The following is an 18,639-nucleotide window of genomic DNA, read 5'->3' as shown; positions in this document are numbered from 1 at the left end:
GTGTAACTCAGAACTGTCAAAATCTATGACCAAGCAGACAGGCCTATAATGGATCCAGCTGAACCAGGTAGCCCCAACATGGCTGCACATAAAGCAGTTGGTGACAGTGGTGTTGTGACAAGTGACCAAGCAAAAAATTGCAAAGTAGCTTGTGATTCTGTTATGCGCGAATCACAATGCAGTCCTCTGCATTGTTTATGCACTTTGTGAACTGTTCAGTGTTTTATGTATCTGTATGACTGCTCTATTAGCTGCTTACATAATAGTTTAGGTGATCTGCGGAATACAGCATTGATAAGAGTGGAACATGCACAGAAATTACTAAAAAAAAACTTCAGTAAAGAATATAAATATTTGTACCAGTTTATGAAGACAATCATTATTCTCATCACCACTTGTTTCAGTCTTAACATCCACATCAGGATCCATCATGGCTTTTGGTTGTCATTCATACTTTGGCTCAACCACAAGTTAAAGCCTTGCAGCTATAACGCTCAATTAAAGTTGTATACTTCATGAGAAAAGTTCGTCAGACCGAATGAAAATTCTGATTGTATCTCCTGCTTTCTGTCATTATGTCCCAGGACAAAAAGAATCACTTAAAGGAGCAATAGGTGATATTTCACCACTAGGTGGTGCTTGAGCACTCTCTGTAGACCAGAACAACATCTGTGACAAGCCACATCTCCGGCCTCTCCTTTCCTTCCTCAACTGCCTTCTATGCACATATTTGAAAAAGGACAAAAACACAGCAAAACAGCCTCACCTTTCTCATAACGAAAACATAAACAATATAAACTCATAACTTTATAATGCTGTTACCAAGAGAACATTTTGATCTGCTAGGGCTCTCTCTGCCATGTTACTCCAATACTGCGCTGCTCTGACATTGGCCTTTTAGGGCTGGGAGGGGCTGAGCCCTGAGTGGCATCTGTTCACATGCACATACATGCAGGCGCGGCCAGCCTGGCTATGTAAACTAGAGACTGGAGAACAACATAGAGAGATGGTGTGTGACGTCAGACCACGGTCCATCTGAAATATTATCTTTAGCTCTTCGCATCACTATTTTTTAGTTCATTCTACCTAAAATAATTAAAATTGGCCTACTGCTCCTTTAAAAACCATGATCCAGGATGATTAATTAATTTATGTAATTATTTTGGTTGTTAACTGCTGAAAATAAAGTTAACCCTTTAAGTATATTTCACAACATCTTACCTCCATGGTTCTTGTTCCCCTCCTTTCTTGTGGTCATGGTTCTGGTCTCAGTGGGACAGCTAGACCTTGATGACAACCCAGCAGGTGTTTGGACTGCAGGTCCTGTTATGGTGTTGGTTGTGGCAGGCAGAGAGAACAAAGCAATCCTTTGTAATATTAGGTCCACACTATCTTTTTCATTACATTCACCACCTTCCAAAGATTGAATACCTCTGGAGTAATAGGTGCTGGAAGAACTGAATTGGCTTTGGAGATTGGGGACCATGTGTACAACCTGGGATTGTAAGAAATTATCCATCTGAAGGTTCTCAGCTGAGGAAAGGGGTACCGGAGAACAACCCATCTCTGGAACAGTGATGGGATGGTGCGAAGGAACTGGAGAACTTGGAGATATGGGTGAACGTTGATAGTTATAGGGTCGGATTGGTGTGTCAGAAGAACTGTCTAGGCTGCTGAGAGAGGCTGAAGGGCTGGCAGCTGTAGACGGAGGGCTTGGGTTGTAGTTCTGATGGTCATTTGTGCTCTGCAGGGAGCGGTTTGAAGCCTTTGGGCTCATCAATCTCGCCTCTGGCTTGGCACTGGAGGCTGGAGAGATGGTGCTTACAAGGCTGTCCAGATCCAGGGGAAACTTGTTAAGACGTGGAGTTTCTTTGGCTTTTGACAGAGGATTCTTGATGGCCCGAAGCCGTTGTTGGGAAACCTCTTTTGATCCACCTTCTTCAAAGGAATTCCCACTATGCAGACCATTCCAGTTAGAATTAGCATCAACAGGCTTAATTCCTGGAGACAACCTGCCTTCACCAGCATCTCTTGGAATTCCCAGTTTCCCCTCGACTGGAAATTGGAAGTCAAGAATTGACATGGTGCCATGGTTTAACCCACGAGGCTCTCTATTATCTTGCATCAGCTCTTGCCCTTGGTTCACCTCAGACTTGAAAACATTTGCTTCCCGCTGTTGTGGCCAGTTGAGCTTGGAGCCATAGTACTCCCTCTGTGGCTGAGGGCTGTGATAGGATGTCAGCTTATTAGCTGGGATGGTATAGCCTCCACCACTAGAGTATTCCAAGCTGGATGTGGAGCTGTAAAGGCTGTCGTTGTCACTGCCAGGCCCTGATAAAGTTGAGTAAAAGTTGGGGTTTAACCTGCTTTGGAAGGAAGCAGCTCTGGTCACAGAGGAGCTACTGCTGGTGATGATTGGCCTGTTCATAGTTCCTCTGTTGAAGGACAAGCTGCTGCCTACCGCACGGGTCTTGAGGACAGGGCTGAGACTTGAGCTCAGACATATGTGGGAGTCAGTTGCAAAGCCCATGCTATTGATGCTGACGTCAAGAGCGGGAGACTGACCACCCCCTCCCTGTTTCACAGTGGGTTTATTGTGGTTAAGGATGAAATGGGAGGAAGAAGGGGAAATGGGCGTGGAAACAGAGGAAGCTGAGTTGACGGACGTCATGTCATCCACACTGTCATCGTCGAATGATCTCTTCAGTGCTGCAAATGGAAACAAGGAATATTCAACTTATTATATGGTCTCTCATTTTGGTCAGTAGTAATAAACAGATCTGATACCACTTCAGTTCAAATCAACTTCATATTTCTAAAAGCTTCAACTTAACTGAGACTGGAAAACCCAGAAAGAGAAACATTAAAGAAATTACATTGAAATGAAATTTCAGCTGCATATTAGCATATTAGCTGCATATTATTAGCTACCAAATATTTATTTACTTGTTTACTAAAAATGTGTTGCACTGGTGGCGCTGCGGCATGAAGGAGAACCCTCCTTCGTTGTGTGAGAACTATAGATGGAGACTATTTTTGATGGATGATGGAGCAAAACCCCTTCATTTCCAAAGACCAGATGAGCAAGACAGGAATTCAGACACGGGATGTGTAAAGCGGATCTGGTATATTTAAAAATGAAAGAGGGAGAGCAGCGGAGCTGTCTGGCTGCATGAACAGATTCGACGTGCATCCAGTTTGGATTGCCGTACAACACATCTTGCAATGGATGACGGAGCGTACACGACACTAGTCAGTGTGATGTGTCGAGGACTTATAGCCTTCGCATACGGGGTCTCTGCTCTATTCTTATGCCTAAACTGCCTCAGATTAAAGTATTTAAAGTAACTTTTACTTAAGGCTATCACCATAACAAGCTTTGCTGGATGAGAAACTGTCCCTCATATTATTGAGACAAATGATAATATTGTTGCTTAATTTCTGAGGATCATTTAACACTGGAACTGAAGGACATCTTAAATATCTGTGGGGGGGGGGGGGGGGGTGACAGTAAACTCAGTCTTTGTTGCGCACAACATTTAGTTGTTATTCATGAAATCCTGAAGTCAGGGACATTTCCCGGGGTAGTGTTAGCTGAGGACAGGGCATCCAAAATGGGGACTTTGCTTGGAAACTGGGATGTCTTGTCACGGTAAGCTACACTGTCTGTGTGCGCACACCATTTGCACTGTCCTAATTATATATTACTCGGCAATTAAAGGCTCCTGTTATTGTGGACTGTCGAGAAGACAGAGACACCCCATCAGGATGGGAAAAATGCATTAGATTATTATGTTTTAGGTTCAGATGCGTGTTGGTCATATTGCTGAATGTAGTTGCTACTGCTGCTACAACAAATGTGACATTCCGGATCAAACAGGTTAAGTGGTTCACCGCGGCCTTTCAGCTTGAATCCAGTGTGCTCCCACACGGCAGCTGTGACATTCGACTTTGAAACCAATTCCATCTCAGTTTTCCTAAACCTCAACCATCCATCCATCCATTTTCTAACATGTCTATCCCTTTTTGGGGTCATGAGGGGTGCAGGTGCCTATCTCCAGCTGTCAATGGGCGAGAGGCGGGGTACACCCTGGACAAGTTGGCAGTCTATCACAGTAAACTTCAACCTGGATTTCTCTACTAAGTAAAACGCTGATAAATATGCAAAACAACTTTTAAAACAGATCATCGTAATTAAATTAATATGGGAAAAACAATTAGTCAGTACAAGCACCCATGGTAACATGATCATCCAAGCAAGCTTTAAACAAAAAATCCAGCCATATGCTAAAGATACGACCATTGTGGTATGGTCATCCAATCACATGCTTTTTTTTTACTTTTTAATTAGATACTTGGATACGCCATCCATTGTTCCTTATTTTGTACCTTTTTTTAAAAAAACATCTGTAATTGTTCCAGTTGCCAAGAAAGTTTGTAACCAGGTGAACAAGGATTTTAGTCTGGTGGCTCTCAACTCCAGTGTAATGAAATCATTAGAAAAACTATTGCTTAATGAGCTTTGTATAGAGGTGGATCCACACCTGGATCAGTATCAATTTGCACATGAAAGGAAATAAATAGAAAGTGATGCCATTTTAGGCGCAGTTCCACCAGCCCTCCTCGTTTTCTCACACCCGGCTCGGCTCCTCCCCGCTTGGATTATCTTCGCCCGTTTTGTGAGTCAACCCCCACTCCCCCTGTTTGCTAGATTGCCTTGGATATAGTTAAGGAGTAATCCACCAGAATAAATATCTGGATCACACAATTAATAATAAAATAAGGCACAGCTGCTCTCCCCTGCTATCTTGAAGTTGTATGTTGAAAGAGCAGAGAGGCGGAGCCGTTTAGCTTGCAAATGTCGGACCTCTCAGCCTCTTGCCTGGGATTTTCATTCACAAGGTTAAAATTTAAAGCTTTATATTGGATCTTTATAACCACAGGGAGGGGCTGAGTCCTGAGTGGCAGCTCTTCACGTTCTTATTCCTGCACGTACGCACATGTACATGCACACACGGCCGGCCCAGCTAATGTAAACAAGAGATTGGAGAACAACATAGAGAGATGCGATGTGACGCCACACCATAGTCCATCTGAAATTATTACCTTTAGTTCTTCACATCAATATTTTTAGTTCTTTCTATCTAAAATAATTTAATTTAGCTAATTCCTCCTTTAATATTAATGTTGTGGCTCTTCAGTGTTTCTGGAAAACCTTCTAATTTCTCCTCGCCCTGCAGCCAATCCTGAAACACTCGAAAGTACGAGCCCTCTAGGGGACATGGGGAATTGTTTTTTGCTCCTGAATGCACCATAGCTTTCTGACGCTCGCGAATGCATCACACTGGTCTGTGCGCTGTGCTGTTTAGATGCACATTTGAATTTCCGCTTAAGAGAAACCTTTGCAGTTTCAAAACTCACGTCGGCTCTCACGGTTTATTGTTTGTAAATGAACCTGCCAAACAACCACAGCTTTTTTTCCCACAAGAGGTATATTAAAACGTTTTGGTATCATTATTTTAAGAACAAGTAAGTGTTTGGTAAAATTTGAATCCGTTTTCCTCATCGATATTCAGTTTTACAGAGTGAGGCGCGCTCCCGTGACAGGGGATACATATCTCGGCAGGCATGCACTTTTCGGAAACATGCACTTATTTGCGAGGTAACGCAAAAATTAAAAAAAAAATTCCCCATGTCCCGTAGGGGGCTCCGTACGAAAGTGAGCAGAGCTGTGCTGTGCGAGACTAATACAAGCCAGTGGAGCTGGGCCTTTTAACTATTATGCACCTGGTCTTAAAACACTTGGAGAATCCCGCAGGCATATGCAAGACTGGTTTCTAATCATTTTTGCTCTGCTTTTAATTCAATCCAGCCAAATTGATTCAGTTGAATGTCAACCCATTCTTTTTTCATTCTTAAATAAATTGTATGTTTATTTCACGTCCAACAAGTCACAGCTGAAATTGAACTCTGTCTGATCAAACACTTTTTAGTAGTTCTGATGATCCTTAGGGCTGGATCACTTCAACGTTTTAGTCGCACTCTACACACCCATGAGTTGGCTCTCAGCCATATTAATATGTGGAAGAATTCTCTGCACATATTGTTTGTACATCAGACTGTGTGTGTGTGTGTGTGTGTGTGTGTGTGTGTGTGTGTGTGTGTGTGTGTGTGTGTGTGTGTGTGTGTGTGTGTGTGTGTGTGTGTTTATGAATGTAGTTATGTATATGTGTATTTAGGAATGTGTATATGAATGCTTCTGAACATATGTATATACATATTTATGCAGATTATATTCTCTCCAGTTGCAATGTCTCTGCAATTCTCTGCAACAAAACCTCGGAATATTGTACAAAGTGTTAAATAATGCACATGTGAATATCTGTTTTTTTCTCATATATTCTTCTATTATTCCTATACAACCTGCATTTGTTTTGTTCCATATTATGCATTTCTACATTTCTTACTTATGTCAGCTGTATGTTTATCTATGCACCTTATCCCCCGGAGCAAATGCCTTCTTATTCCATTAAGCACTGAGTCAACTCAAAAAGCAATACGTTGGTAGTGGACGGGTGTGTTGATTGGTGTGATGCTCACCAACTCCAAGTTAACAAAGAAAGACCAGGCAAGTTTCTGGTGGACCCAAGGTCAGTTGGGGATCACCTCCCAGTGGCCATACATGGATGAAAATCCAGCTTTTAACCCCTTAAGCCCAGAGAGTTTTAGAAGGAAGGGGGAGTTAGGCAAGTCTGCGCATAAAAGTATTTTTCTGAGAGTCAGAATGTTTGATTGACAGTTAAATGGCATTCAGTGTTTAAAATGTTGTAAAACCAAAATTATTTGTGAAAAAATAGGGACTTGTTTTATAAACATTAAAGCCTCCTCCGTAGAGGTATTTAGGAAAGAAAGTAAAACTTGACTGTTTCTGACCTACTTTTAAAGCGTGATAAAATAGCCGTGGCTCTGCTCAGGCCAGAATCGGGTCCAACGGGGTTAACAAGTTAACTCCTTCAAATATTTGGGAGTTCACATTGATAATAATATCAGCTGGCAAATACAAGTAGAAAGTGTTTGTGCCTAGATCCACCAGCCACTGCAGACTAAAGCTCAAGATACACCGCTTGCGTCTGATCCTTCATGTTCTGATCCACCTTTTTTTTCTGACATACTGGCTGCGTAGAGGGTCCCTCTATGAACCACTGGACTAGCGAGATCGGATATTGACAGTATGCACTGAAATTTCCACCAGAATAAATAAGTTGGGCAGTAAATGTAAAGCTGCAGTTACTGCTTGAACAAACTCAAAGACCACGGTTTCACTCTCTTATCTGTTTTCTGTACTTCTGCTCCCTACCATGTGTAAGTATACTTAGTTGATTTTTTTATTATTAATTATTTATTGAACTGTGATTCAGAGATTGTTTTGTTTTACTTGGCCACCATGTCTCACTTCCTGTCTGACGCATTTCCTGTCAAATTCATTTGTATTTCCGACAACGATGGAACAGGGGTCTACCTACCTCTGCAGACCCAGTTGCAGAGAATCACACAAAGTCAGCCTGGCCCCATTCAACAAGATGTAATTGCTACGACTTTGTCCAAATCTTCCGTCTGCTCGGGTGCCAAATCGGATCTGGTGTGTCTTGGTCTTAAGACTGTTTAGTGTGAACTGAGTTATCTTCTGTAAACACAACTGGTACAAACATTTGTTCATCCCATCATCAGTTAAGCTCATTAATGAGTGCTTAATGTGAAATGAACAAACACCCAGGAAACCTGAAAAGTCACACAGAGAATACATTTTTCATTAAGCAGTTTTAGTCTGTGATAATGTATGCAAGTGGGTAGAAGAAGCGTGGGTTCCTTTAGTTTTATTTCACACAGGAGGATACGAAATTTGGCAATGGTTTTACTCTTCTTCAATTAACCTTTTTTAACAAACTGTTTAGTGAATGGTGTTTTTTTTTCATGAATCACAGCTTTTTCCAAGGGAATGGTTTTATTTATTAATTTATCTATGTGAATATATGGTTGAGTGCAATGTGCGCTGGTGCAGTAAAACCCTCTGTTCGAATCAACTTTCACCCAAGGGAGGCAAATAAAGATGCTTTGACTTAGACTTAAAGCATCCTTGAGGAGAAAGGACACACCAAAGTGTCCTTGGCCTCCTTCTGGAACTGGCAAGTGACACGTTGGTGAAGAAGGCTGCTAAAACCTGCTATTAAAGGAGTACTTTACCAGCTTTTATCAGTAGACTATAAAAGTATAATTTTGTTTCTAAAATTTTAGTGCTTTAGTGTAAGCTTGCTCACACATATTTGCGATGCAAATAAAGTTTATCAATATGTGTAATGAGGTCTAATTTTACCCATTTAATGGTAAATGGCTTGTACTAGTGCTTTATCAAGTCTGGCGACCCCAAAGCGCTTTACATTGCAATCAGTCATTCACCCATTAAAACCCTGACGATGGTGAGGGATGTTAGTAGCCACAGCTGCCTTGGGGAACACTGACAGAGGCGAGGCTGCCATACATTTGTACCACCGGGCCTTCTGACCACTGCCAGCGGGCAATACAGATGAAGTAAAGGACACAACAACTGAGACTGTTGGAGCGGGGGGATTGAACAGGCAACCTGGCGGTTACCGGGCGTACTCCCTAACTCTTGTGCTATTTAAAGCAAAATGGTAATAAAGTGCATAGTCTAAGCTGAGCAGCTGCTGTACTCTCAAACAGTTAGCAACGTTATGAGTAGGGGCAGTTAGTTTATGTGGTACTTTCAAGGGATATACTAACGAAAAACAAGACTGGTCGCAGCCGAGCCTTAAATCACATATCTAGCTGCGCAGCTATTGGCCTTTAGCTTCTGTGGGCTCCAGGCAGTCTGAGGATGTCTATGTGTGCACTCACCTAGGTTCACTGAGGCTACAAGCACAGACCTGCCCTCCTTGCAGAAGATAAGAAGTTCTGGTGTCAGGTAATTGCTGGCACCCTTTCAAACTCTGCAGAAATAATTACCTGTGACAGTAATCTGCTTCATTTCAGCTCGGCTCTAATTTTTGCATGTGCAGACCCAGTTACACAATATGTCATCTGATAAAGTGTAAGCCTGAACTTTAGGTCTCTGCCTCTTCATTATTCAACCCCAAAAGCTCACATTCAACCACACTCTGCAGTCTGTGCATTTGTCCATCCTCCGACAGGTCAGTGTAAAAGGTCGCTTTAGTTAATGTGCCTGTGTTTGAGATTATAGCATGTATGTAGAAATCCTGCTGCTATGAGCATTACCCATCTGTGTGATTTTGATTTCATATCTCCTGACACTGTCCCAGTCTGTTTAAAGAAAATGCAGGAATTTTTCTGGTCTAATACCAGGCATTCCTTACTTGTAAGGTGAAGAGTTAGAGAATGTGTCAGAGTGGGTCCTATTTTTAAGATCAAAATCTACATCTCTGATCTACAGTGAGTGAACAGGGTAACTTGTGAACTGTTTTAACAAAGAACACTATCAAGGTAAATATGTTCACTCATAAATGTTGTTTTGAGACAACCTTGGCTGCAAACCGTGGGAAGTCTTAACACAGCTTCTGCATGATGTCCTGGGTTTTACATAAAGTGGAATTATATGGGGAACTAACTTTTCGACTAAGACCATCTATACTCATCAGGCATGCTATAATTACCTCCTGTCAAATGATATGTCTCACCAAGTTTTCTGCCAAAACAGCCGTAACCCATTGAGATATGGATTTCAAAAGATCCCTGAAGGTGTACGGTAGTATCTGGCAACAAAAAGGTAGCAGCAAATCCTTTAATTTGTTTAGCCTGCAAGCTGGGTCCTCCATTGATTGGACCTGTTGGTCTAGCACATCCCACAAATGTTTGTACTGAGATCTGGAGAATTTGGAGCCCAGTTTAACATCTCAAATTCGTCCTTGTGCTTCTCAAACCATTCCTGAAGTATTTTTGCTCTGTGGCAGGTTGCATTATACCGCTGTAGGAGGACACGGCCAGCTAGGAATACTGTTTCTATGAAAGGGTGTACACATCAAGGTAATGAAAGGCAAGTTTACCTTTAAAGCATATTTCAGCCACTTGGTCACATTTTCAGAAAACATAACATAAGCTTCCATTGTTATGCTGACAATAAAACTGAAGTCCTTCTCATTGCCACCAAATCTATACTTAACAAAGTCAACAGTTTTACTATTGATGACATTGATAACTCATTCATTTTCCCATCCTCCCACATAAAGAGCTTGGGTGTCGTCCTTGTTAGTACACCTTCTTTCCAGTCTCATATTAATAATATCACACGGACTACTTATTTTCATCTCAAAAATATTAACCGACTTCATCCTTCCCTCACCCCCCACATAGATGCCATTCTTGTTAATAGTCTAGTAAGTTGCTCCATGTCCTGGTTACTGCAATTCCCTCCTGTATGGTCTCACCCATAAAACTATCCATAAACTACAACTCCTTCAAAATACAGCAGCTCGGATTATCACTAGAAACGCTCCCTTTCATCACATCACCTGACCCTGTAGCAGCTTCATTGGCTTCCTTTCCACTATCGTATTCAGTTAAGAATTCTGGTTTGTACTTTCAAATGCATCCATAACCTTGCTCCCTCTTAGCTTTCTGAACTCTTTCACTTGTGTTCCCTCAGGTCCTTTTCTTCTATCCATCTCATTGTCCCTCCTGCCTGTTTCAGTACTACGGTAAGCAGGGCCTTAAGCCGCTCTACTCCCCATCTCTGGAACTCACTTCTTCCTGATCTTCGCAACTTTCAATCACTTTCTGTTTTTAAAGTTGACTTAAGACACACCTCTTCTGAATTGCATATCCAACATAACCTCCACTTTTCATTCTTAATAATTTTGATATCACTGTATAGTTTTATTGCTTGTTTTGATATTGCTTGTTTTTTCTGTCTTAATTGTGTTTTATTTCTCTCTTTGTATGGTGACCTTGTGTTCTTTGAAAGGCGCCCTGAAATAAAATGTATTATTATTATTATTAGTAGTAGTAGTAGTAATAGTAGTAGTAGTAGTAGTAGTAGTAGTTACTCTTTAACAAATGTGCAATAAATTATGACTTTTTGGGTTACTTAATGTTGTAACATCTATAATATCAATAATAAATGTATTGTTCACTATTTTTTTTTTAAAGTATAAATAAAAATCTATTTCATCAATGCTGTATAGAAACACCAGCTGTGTGCTCGACTGTTTCTCCTCTTGCTCACCCCCGTGTCTGCGCTCGCGACTTCGAAAACTGTCCCACCATCCAGCCACAGACTCAACAGGTCTTTTTCATCCAAAATGCTGCTGCTTTTGGCAGAAATTACTAAACACAACGGTGGGATTTAAGAAGAAACAAAGATAAATAAACTGTTTAATATTTTAGCCTAAAATTGTTTAATCTAAAATATTTAGACTAAAATATTAATTAGACTGCACCATTTGCAAGCAGAGCACTGAGCCGAGCGCGTTCAGAGATGGAACCTAGCTAGAAGACAGTGGGTGGAGAAGAGTTTTTCAGAGTTGAGCACACACCAGACATGTATTGAGAGAGTGTGTGTGATATTTAAATGCTGAATACCTGTCTCACTGAGCACTCAGATTGGTGGCTGCGCGCTCAAGTCAGTGGCACAAACATTATGCCATACTTGTCAAGATTCGATGCAATCTGTTGAGTTTCCTTAGATAAGAAACTTTTTGACCAATCTGATGATTTGAATTTGAATATGATATGAATTTGCCGTTGCAAAGTGCCTTGTCAATTTGGGCTATATAAATAAAAAAAATTTATTAAAATGTGTTAGGCCACCAAGTACAGCTCAAATGTACTTTTTCACCACAAGCAAGCTCTCTCAAGCACAGCACATTATTGTCCTTCTGGTTTATTTTGTTTGTTCGAACATGGGGCAAAAATTTACCCTCTGTTTGTGAAGGCATATTGTTCAGTATTGTTCAACCATAACTCCCACATCTGCCTTTTGTAAGCAAGCCATTCCAGGTGTATCCAACTATGAGAAGATCACAGAGCACACCCAGATAAGACTGGGGAGGCATTATATGTTCCTTCTGGCATGGAAGAAAAGGAGCAAACGGCTGCACATCCACAGACCTGGGATACTCTCCTAAGAAAACCGTCTTATCCTTGAAAAGTAGCCATACATCTTTTAAATACAGTGGCTTGCAAAAGTATTCCTACCCCTTGAGATTTTCCACATTTTGTCACATTACAACCACAAGCATAAATATATTTTATTGGAATCAAAGACCAACACAAAGTGGTACAATTGTGAAGTTGGAAAGAAATAAAGTTATATATGATTTTTAAACATTTTAAATAGAAAACTGAAAAGTGCGGTCTGCAAAAGTATTCAGCCACCTTTTCTCTGAGTTGCCTGATGGTTACTAATAATTGAAAAGAGTCCACCTGTGTGTAATCTGATCTCAGTACAAATACAGCTTCTCTGTGACAGCCTCAGAGGCTTTAAAAGAATATTGGGGAGCACATCACATCATGAAGTCCAAGGAACACACCAGACAGGTCAGGGATAAAGAACTGGAAAAGTTTAAAGAAGACATAGGCTATAAAAAGATTTCCCAAGTTTTGAACATCTCATGGAGCACTGTTTAATCCATCATCCAGAAATGGGAAGAGTATGGTGCAACTGTAAACCTACGAAGACAAGGCCGCCCACCTAAAATTACAGGACAAACAAGAACTGCAGAGGTCCACAGCTCAGGTGGGGGAATCTGTCCACAGGACAACTATTAGTTGTGCACAAATGTGGTCTTTGTGAAAGAATGGCAAGAAGAAAGCCAAGAAATACGTAAGTCCCATTTGCAGTTTGCCAGAAGCCATTTTGGGGTCACAGCAAACGTGGAGGAAGGTGCTTCCACAAGCTTTCACATGTTTTGCTGATGATTTTATTCTACCGTTTCTCATATTTTAGAGTCATGCTTAATTGCAGCAGGGTGCAAAACACTGACCACTGAAGTTGCAGCTTAAAGCCACTCCCAGGAGGAGTTCACCAACCCTCTGACCTTAACAAGCCTGAAACTTCTAATTTTAAGTCGTTTTGAGTATGTAATAATGTTGAAATACACGTTAAATGTAAATAACAGAGCAACTTAAATCAGTATTTATCTCAAAATGTGATGAAACCAGTGCAACTGACCTTACAAAACACCAAAATTAAACTTAGCTTCAAGAACAGTCCTCCTTCACTGCAAAAATGGATCTAGAAATAAGTAAAATGTTCTTAAGATTAGTGTATTTGTCCTTAATTTGAGCAGGTAAATAAGATTATTTGCCAATGGAATGAGTGTTTTCACCCCTAAAATAAGATAATTAGACATCCTGCACTTGAAATAAGATGATTGAGATGAGTTGTTCCTATTTTAAGTGCAAAATTCTTAAAATAGGAACAACTCATCCCAACATACCCAACGCTGCTCTACACATGTACCAAAATCTGTTCCAGTTGGACGATTCGTTCTGCTTCTGGTATGTTTAATGTTTTTATCAGTGAATACCCAATTGCCTGCTGATGCTATTGCTCTGTATTTTTTGTTATACACTGCCTGGCCAAAATAAAGTCACCACCAGGATTTAACTAAGCAAATAGGTACGAGCATTCCATTGGATAATTATGTTTCAGCTGGGTGATTATGTTTCAGCTGGCAACAAGTTATTTAACCCAAATTGTGCAATGAGTTGCTTCTCATTTCTTAAACAACTATGTCGAACAACACATCCCCTGGTCGTGGAAGGGTCAAATGGCATGCACCAAGCTGAGAAAACATCTAAGGAGATTGCAGGAACTACCAATACTGTGTTAAGAACGGTCCAGCACATTATTCAAAACTGGAAGGATAGTGGGGACCCATCATCTTCGAGGAAAAAATGTGGCCAGAAAAAAAAGTCCTGAATGATTGTGATCGGCAATCACTTAAACGTTTGGTGAAATCAAATAGAAGAAAAACAACAGTAGAACTCCGGGCTTTGTTTAATAGTGAAAGTAAGAGCATTTCCACACGGACATCGCGTTGGGACTGAACAGCTGTGTAGCCTTAAGAAACCCACTAATTAGTTCAATTCAATTCAACTCAATTCAACTCAATTCAATTTTATTTACATAGCGCCAATTCATGAAACATGTCATCTCAAGGCACTTTACAAAGTCAAATTCAATCATATGATACAGATTGGGTCAGATTATACAGATTATATACTATAATTAGTGATGCTAAATAGGGGGAAAAGGCTTCAATTTGCTAGGGAGCATAAAGATTGGACTCTGGAGCAATGGAAGAAGGTCATATGGTCTGATGAGTCCAGATTTACCCTGTTCCAGACTGATGGGCGCATCAGGGTAAGAAGAGAGGCAGGTGAAGTGATGCTCCCATCATGCCTAGTGTCTACTGCAGTTGGTCAGGTTGGCTAGGTTCAGCAACAGTGTGTGTTCAAAGAATGAGGTCAGCTGAATATACTGAATGACCCGGTTATTCCAGCAATGGCATATTTCATGATGACAAGATGAAAGAGTGGTTCAGGGAGCATGAGACATCATCTTCACCCATGGGCTGGCCACCACAGAGGCCAGACTTTAACCCCATTGAGAATCTTTGGGATGTGCTGGAGAAGGCTTTGCACAGCGGCCAGACTCTACCATCATCAATGCAAGAAACATTAATGCAACGCTGGGTGGAAATAAATCTTGTGACATTGCAGAAGTTTATTGAAACAATGCCACAGCGAATGAGTTCCACAATCAAAGCTAAAGGCGGTCCAACTAAATATTAGTGTGTGACCTTTTTTTAGTGGTAACTTTTTTTCCGTCCAGGCAGTTTATCTCTACAATCCAAACCACATCTGTTGGTCTCTGGTGTCAAGAAATGCACGCTCATTGCTTCAACTAATGAAGTAATTATTCTCTATTACTGACCAGTGAACTGGTAAACACTTAGAGGACAAGAGGTCCAACCTGCCCGGTGGAAAAACTTGTGAGGTGGCGGTGTATAGTCTAGACTTGTTTATTTTAAAAAGACTCACCTTTACCAGAACCATGAGATGTTAAACAGAACTTGTAAATTGTACATGTTTACCCATGTTTTTATTCTAAATGTAAATATTCTACATTAGGAGAAACCAGTCTTTCTAATATTTAGCTTGTGTAACTACAATTTAGTAAGAACAAATACACACACACACACACACACACACACACACACACCTAAGGGTAATTTAGAGAGACCAATTAACCAAGCAGCCATGTTTTTGGACTGTGGGGGGGAGCCAGAGTACCCAGAAAGTACCTATGCATACACTTCAACATGCAAACTCCATGTGACAAAGAACCCAGGCCAATATTTGAACCTGGGATGTTCTTGCTGCAAGGAAACAGTATAACAACTCAACTACACCACTGAGCAGCATAACAGCAGAGCCATTTTCTTTTATTTTTGTTTAATTAGAATGATTATATAGAAAATCATCTATATCCTATGTTTTTCTACATGAAAGTTGGTGCTGGTGTGTGTGTGTCTTTCCATCAGCTGTCACCTGTCCTGTTTGTTGCATTGTTTTCACCTGTTTTTATCCACAATGTGTCTAGTCTGTTGGTGTATGATAACTAACTTCTCACTGACATCCAATCCACCGTTAAAGAGCAATTCAGATCTGTCCCAGGATGTCAGGAATTTGATATTCCTCCAGTTCTAGTACCTGTATCTGTATACCTTCACCGCCTGACAAATAAGAGGCAGAGAATCGGGTGCGAATAAAGTTTAGAAATCTTCTGGTGGTACTTATGGAAGTTAACCTTGATATTGTTCTCTTACGCTTATCGATGTGTATTTCCTCAAATTAGCCTTCAGATATTTAATAATCTGCAACATTGTGTATTTCCTCAAATTAGCCTTCAGATATTTAATAATCTGCAACATTGTGACAAAAAAAGCAAAAAAAAAAAAAAAAAAAAGAACAATCTATGAGGGGGTAAAACGTTTTCTCAGCACTGTCAACCTGTAAATATCCACAGGCAATATATGCATTTTATAGTATACAAGTATGTAGCTCCCTTCTTCAACTCTATAAAAATCTCTCAAAGCTGTAAAATTTAGACCCATACTCATGCAACAGGTACTTATGAGGTGGCCAGACATCTGAGACCCAGTGATATAAAAGCTCTTTTGCTCCATTTTTCCTAACTATGCGTTTATGAGTCTTGACACCGTTATTTTCAGTATTACAACATTGTAAATGACTTTTTGGAATGTGTCTTCCAGGTGTGTTTTTAGTAAGTGTGTGTGCGTGTGTGTGTGTGTGTGTGTGTGTGTGTGTGTGTGTTCTTACGCACCTATACATCAGTGGACCTTATATATATATATATATATATATATATATATATATATATATATATATATATATATATATATATATATATATATATATATACAGGGTTTGGACAATGAAACTGAAACACCTGGTTTTAGACCACAATAAAAGTCCTGCACAGTGGTCAGAGGGATTTTAAGCCATTCTTCTTGCAGGATAGTGGCCAGGTCATGACGTGATGCTGGTGGAGGAAAATGTTTCCTGACTCGCTCCTCCAAAACACCCCAAAGCGGCTCAATAATATTTAGATCTGGTGACTGTGCAGGCCATGGGAGATGTTCAACTTCACTTTCATGTTCATCAAACCAATCTTTCACCAGTCTTGCTGTGTGTATTGGTGCATTGTCATCCTGATACACGGCACCTCCTTCAGGATACAATGTTTGAACCATTGGATGCACATGGCCCTCCAGAATGGTTCGGTAGTCCTTGGCAGTGATGCGCCCATCTAGCACAAGTATGGGGCCAAGGGAATGCCATGATATGGCAGCCCAAACCATCACTGATCCACCCCCATGCTTCACTCTGGGCATGCAACAGTCTGGGTGGTACTGGCTTCTTTGGGGCTTCTCCACACTGTAACTCTCCCGGATGCGGGGAAAACAGTAAAGGTGGACTCATCAGAGAACTATACATTGTTTCAAATTGTCCACAGCCCAAGATTTGCGCTCCTTGCACCATTGAAACTGACGTTTGGCATTGGCACGAGTGACCAAAGGTTTGGCTATAGCAGCCCGGCTGTGGATATTGACCCTATGGAGCTCCCGACGGACAGTTTTGGTGGAAACAGGAGAGTTGAGGTGAACATTTAATTCTGCCGTGATTTGGGGAGCCGTGGTTTTATGTTTTTTGGATACAATCCGGGTAAGTACCTGAACATCCCCTTCAGACAGCTTCCTCTTTCGTCCACAGTTAAACCTCCCACACTAAAATGAGAGGTGTTTCAGTTTCATTGTCCAACCCCTGTATGTATATATATATATATTTTTATATATATATATATATATATATATATATATATATATATATATATATATATATATATATATATATACATCATTATGTTAATTAGCTTATTGTTATATTTACTCGCCAGTCATTTTACTTCTTTATCTGATTGATATTAATGCACACTCACCTGTCAGCATTTTACTGGGATTGCCTGCTTGAATAAACCTCTTTTATATATATATATTCTTTGTAAATTTCTCCAGTTTTTATTAATGATTATACAACATTTTTCCTATTATTTATCCTCAATAAAATGACGTTACTAGTGCTGCTCCTTTAACCCGTCGGGCCGCTGAAACAAATTAATGTCCCTCCATGGGGATGAATAAGAATATCTTATCTACATCTACTTTATTGATCTCACAATGGAGAGATTCACTAACCCATCCCCTTGGGGAGCAGTGAGCTGCCACTGTGCGGCACCCTGGGGAGCAGTCTGGGGTTAACGGTCTTGCTCAGGGAGCCAGAGTGGCAGTTGAACTTAGAACCTCTGGGACCCAGGCACAATGCTCTAACCACCACTCCTCCACTAAACTATAACCCTAAGCCTCCCACAGGGGTGTTCGATCCACCAACCTCTTGCATGGAAGGGCACTGCATGATTGTTACAGCAGCTTATGTGGTGTTGGATCAGCAAATAGGCTCTCTGTTTCCAAGACACTCTTAGGTTCGCTAAATGTCCTCCTCACTTCTCCTACTCCCTCCTGGCCTCCGTCCTACTCGAGAATCTACCACAATCTCCAGACAAGATTAATTTCAACACACATGTTCAAATGTCAACATTTAAGACAGTAATATGATTTACTTTTGAACAAGTTATTTTAGTGTGGGCAACTTTTACCACTGATTTACACATTTGATAAAGGCCTTTCTCTGATTTATTTTTTAGTTTCTTTCCTCATTTATCTGTGGTTTACATTGATAATAATGAAATAAATGTATAATGCTTCATTCTCATGTATGGCAATGATTTACATAACCATGCTTGAGGGGCTTTGCATTGGACTGGATCAGTAAAATATGCTGGTATAGGAACCCGATACCGATACTGGATTGATCTCATTCTTGGCAAGAACTCAGACCATTCCGCTCTTGGCATACAGTGTTAAACAACTGTTTGATGCACTTTTTAAGATCACTGCAGACAGCAGATCAGCTCCAGATTATTAAAAGCTTTCAGTGAGTAAATGTCCCCCATTTTTCACA

The 18,639-nt window shown here is 40.6% G+C and overlaps 1 protein-coding gene across 2 annotated transcripts in view; it reads right to left on the bottom strand.

Moving 5' to 3' along the window:
- The window catches only part of sept12 (septin 12), a 94,994-nt gene that overhangs the window by 63,755 nt on the left and 12,600 nt on the right, over nucleotides 1-18,639 (bottom strand). The window contains exons 2-3 of one of the 2 annotated variants that reach the window (XM_021325037.2): nucleotides 1,432-2,709; nucleotides 1,222-1,323 (exon numbers count right to left, since the gene is read on the bottom strand). In XM_021325037.2, coding sequence (XP_021180712.2) covers nucleotides 1,222-1,323; nucleotides 1,432-2,709 — 1,380 coding nt within the window. Of the gene's footprint in view, nucleotides 1-1,221; nucleotides 2,710-18,639 lie in introns of both variants that reach the window. The other variant, XM_021325036.2, reaches the window with a different exon arrangement.

The sequence above is a fragment of the Fundulus heteroclitus genome, chromosome 16, assembly GCF_011125445.2.
Source record: "Fundulus heteroclitus isolate FHET01 chromosome 16, MU-UCD_Fhet_4.1, whole genome shotgun sequence".
NCBI lineage: Eukaryota > Metazoa > Chordata > Actinopteri > Cyprinodontiformes > Fundulidae > Fundulus > Fundulus heteroclitus.
Note: the sequence above shows the minus strand (reverse complement) of the source record. Positions and strands in the feature narration are given on the sequence as shown.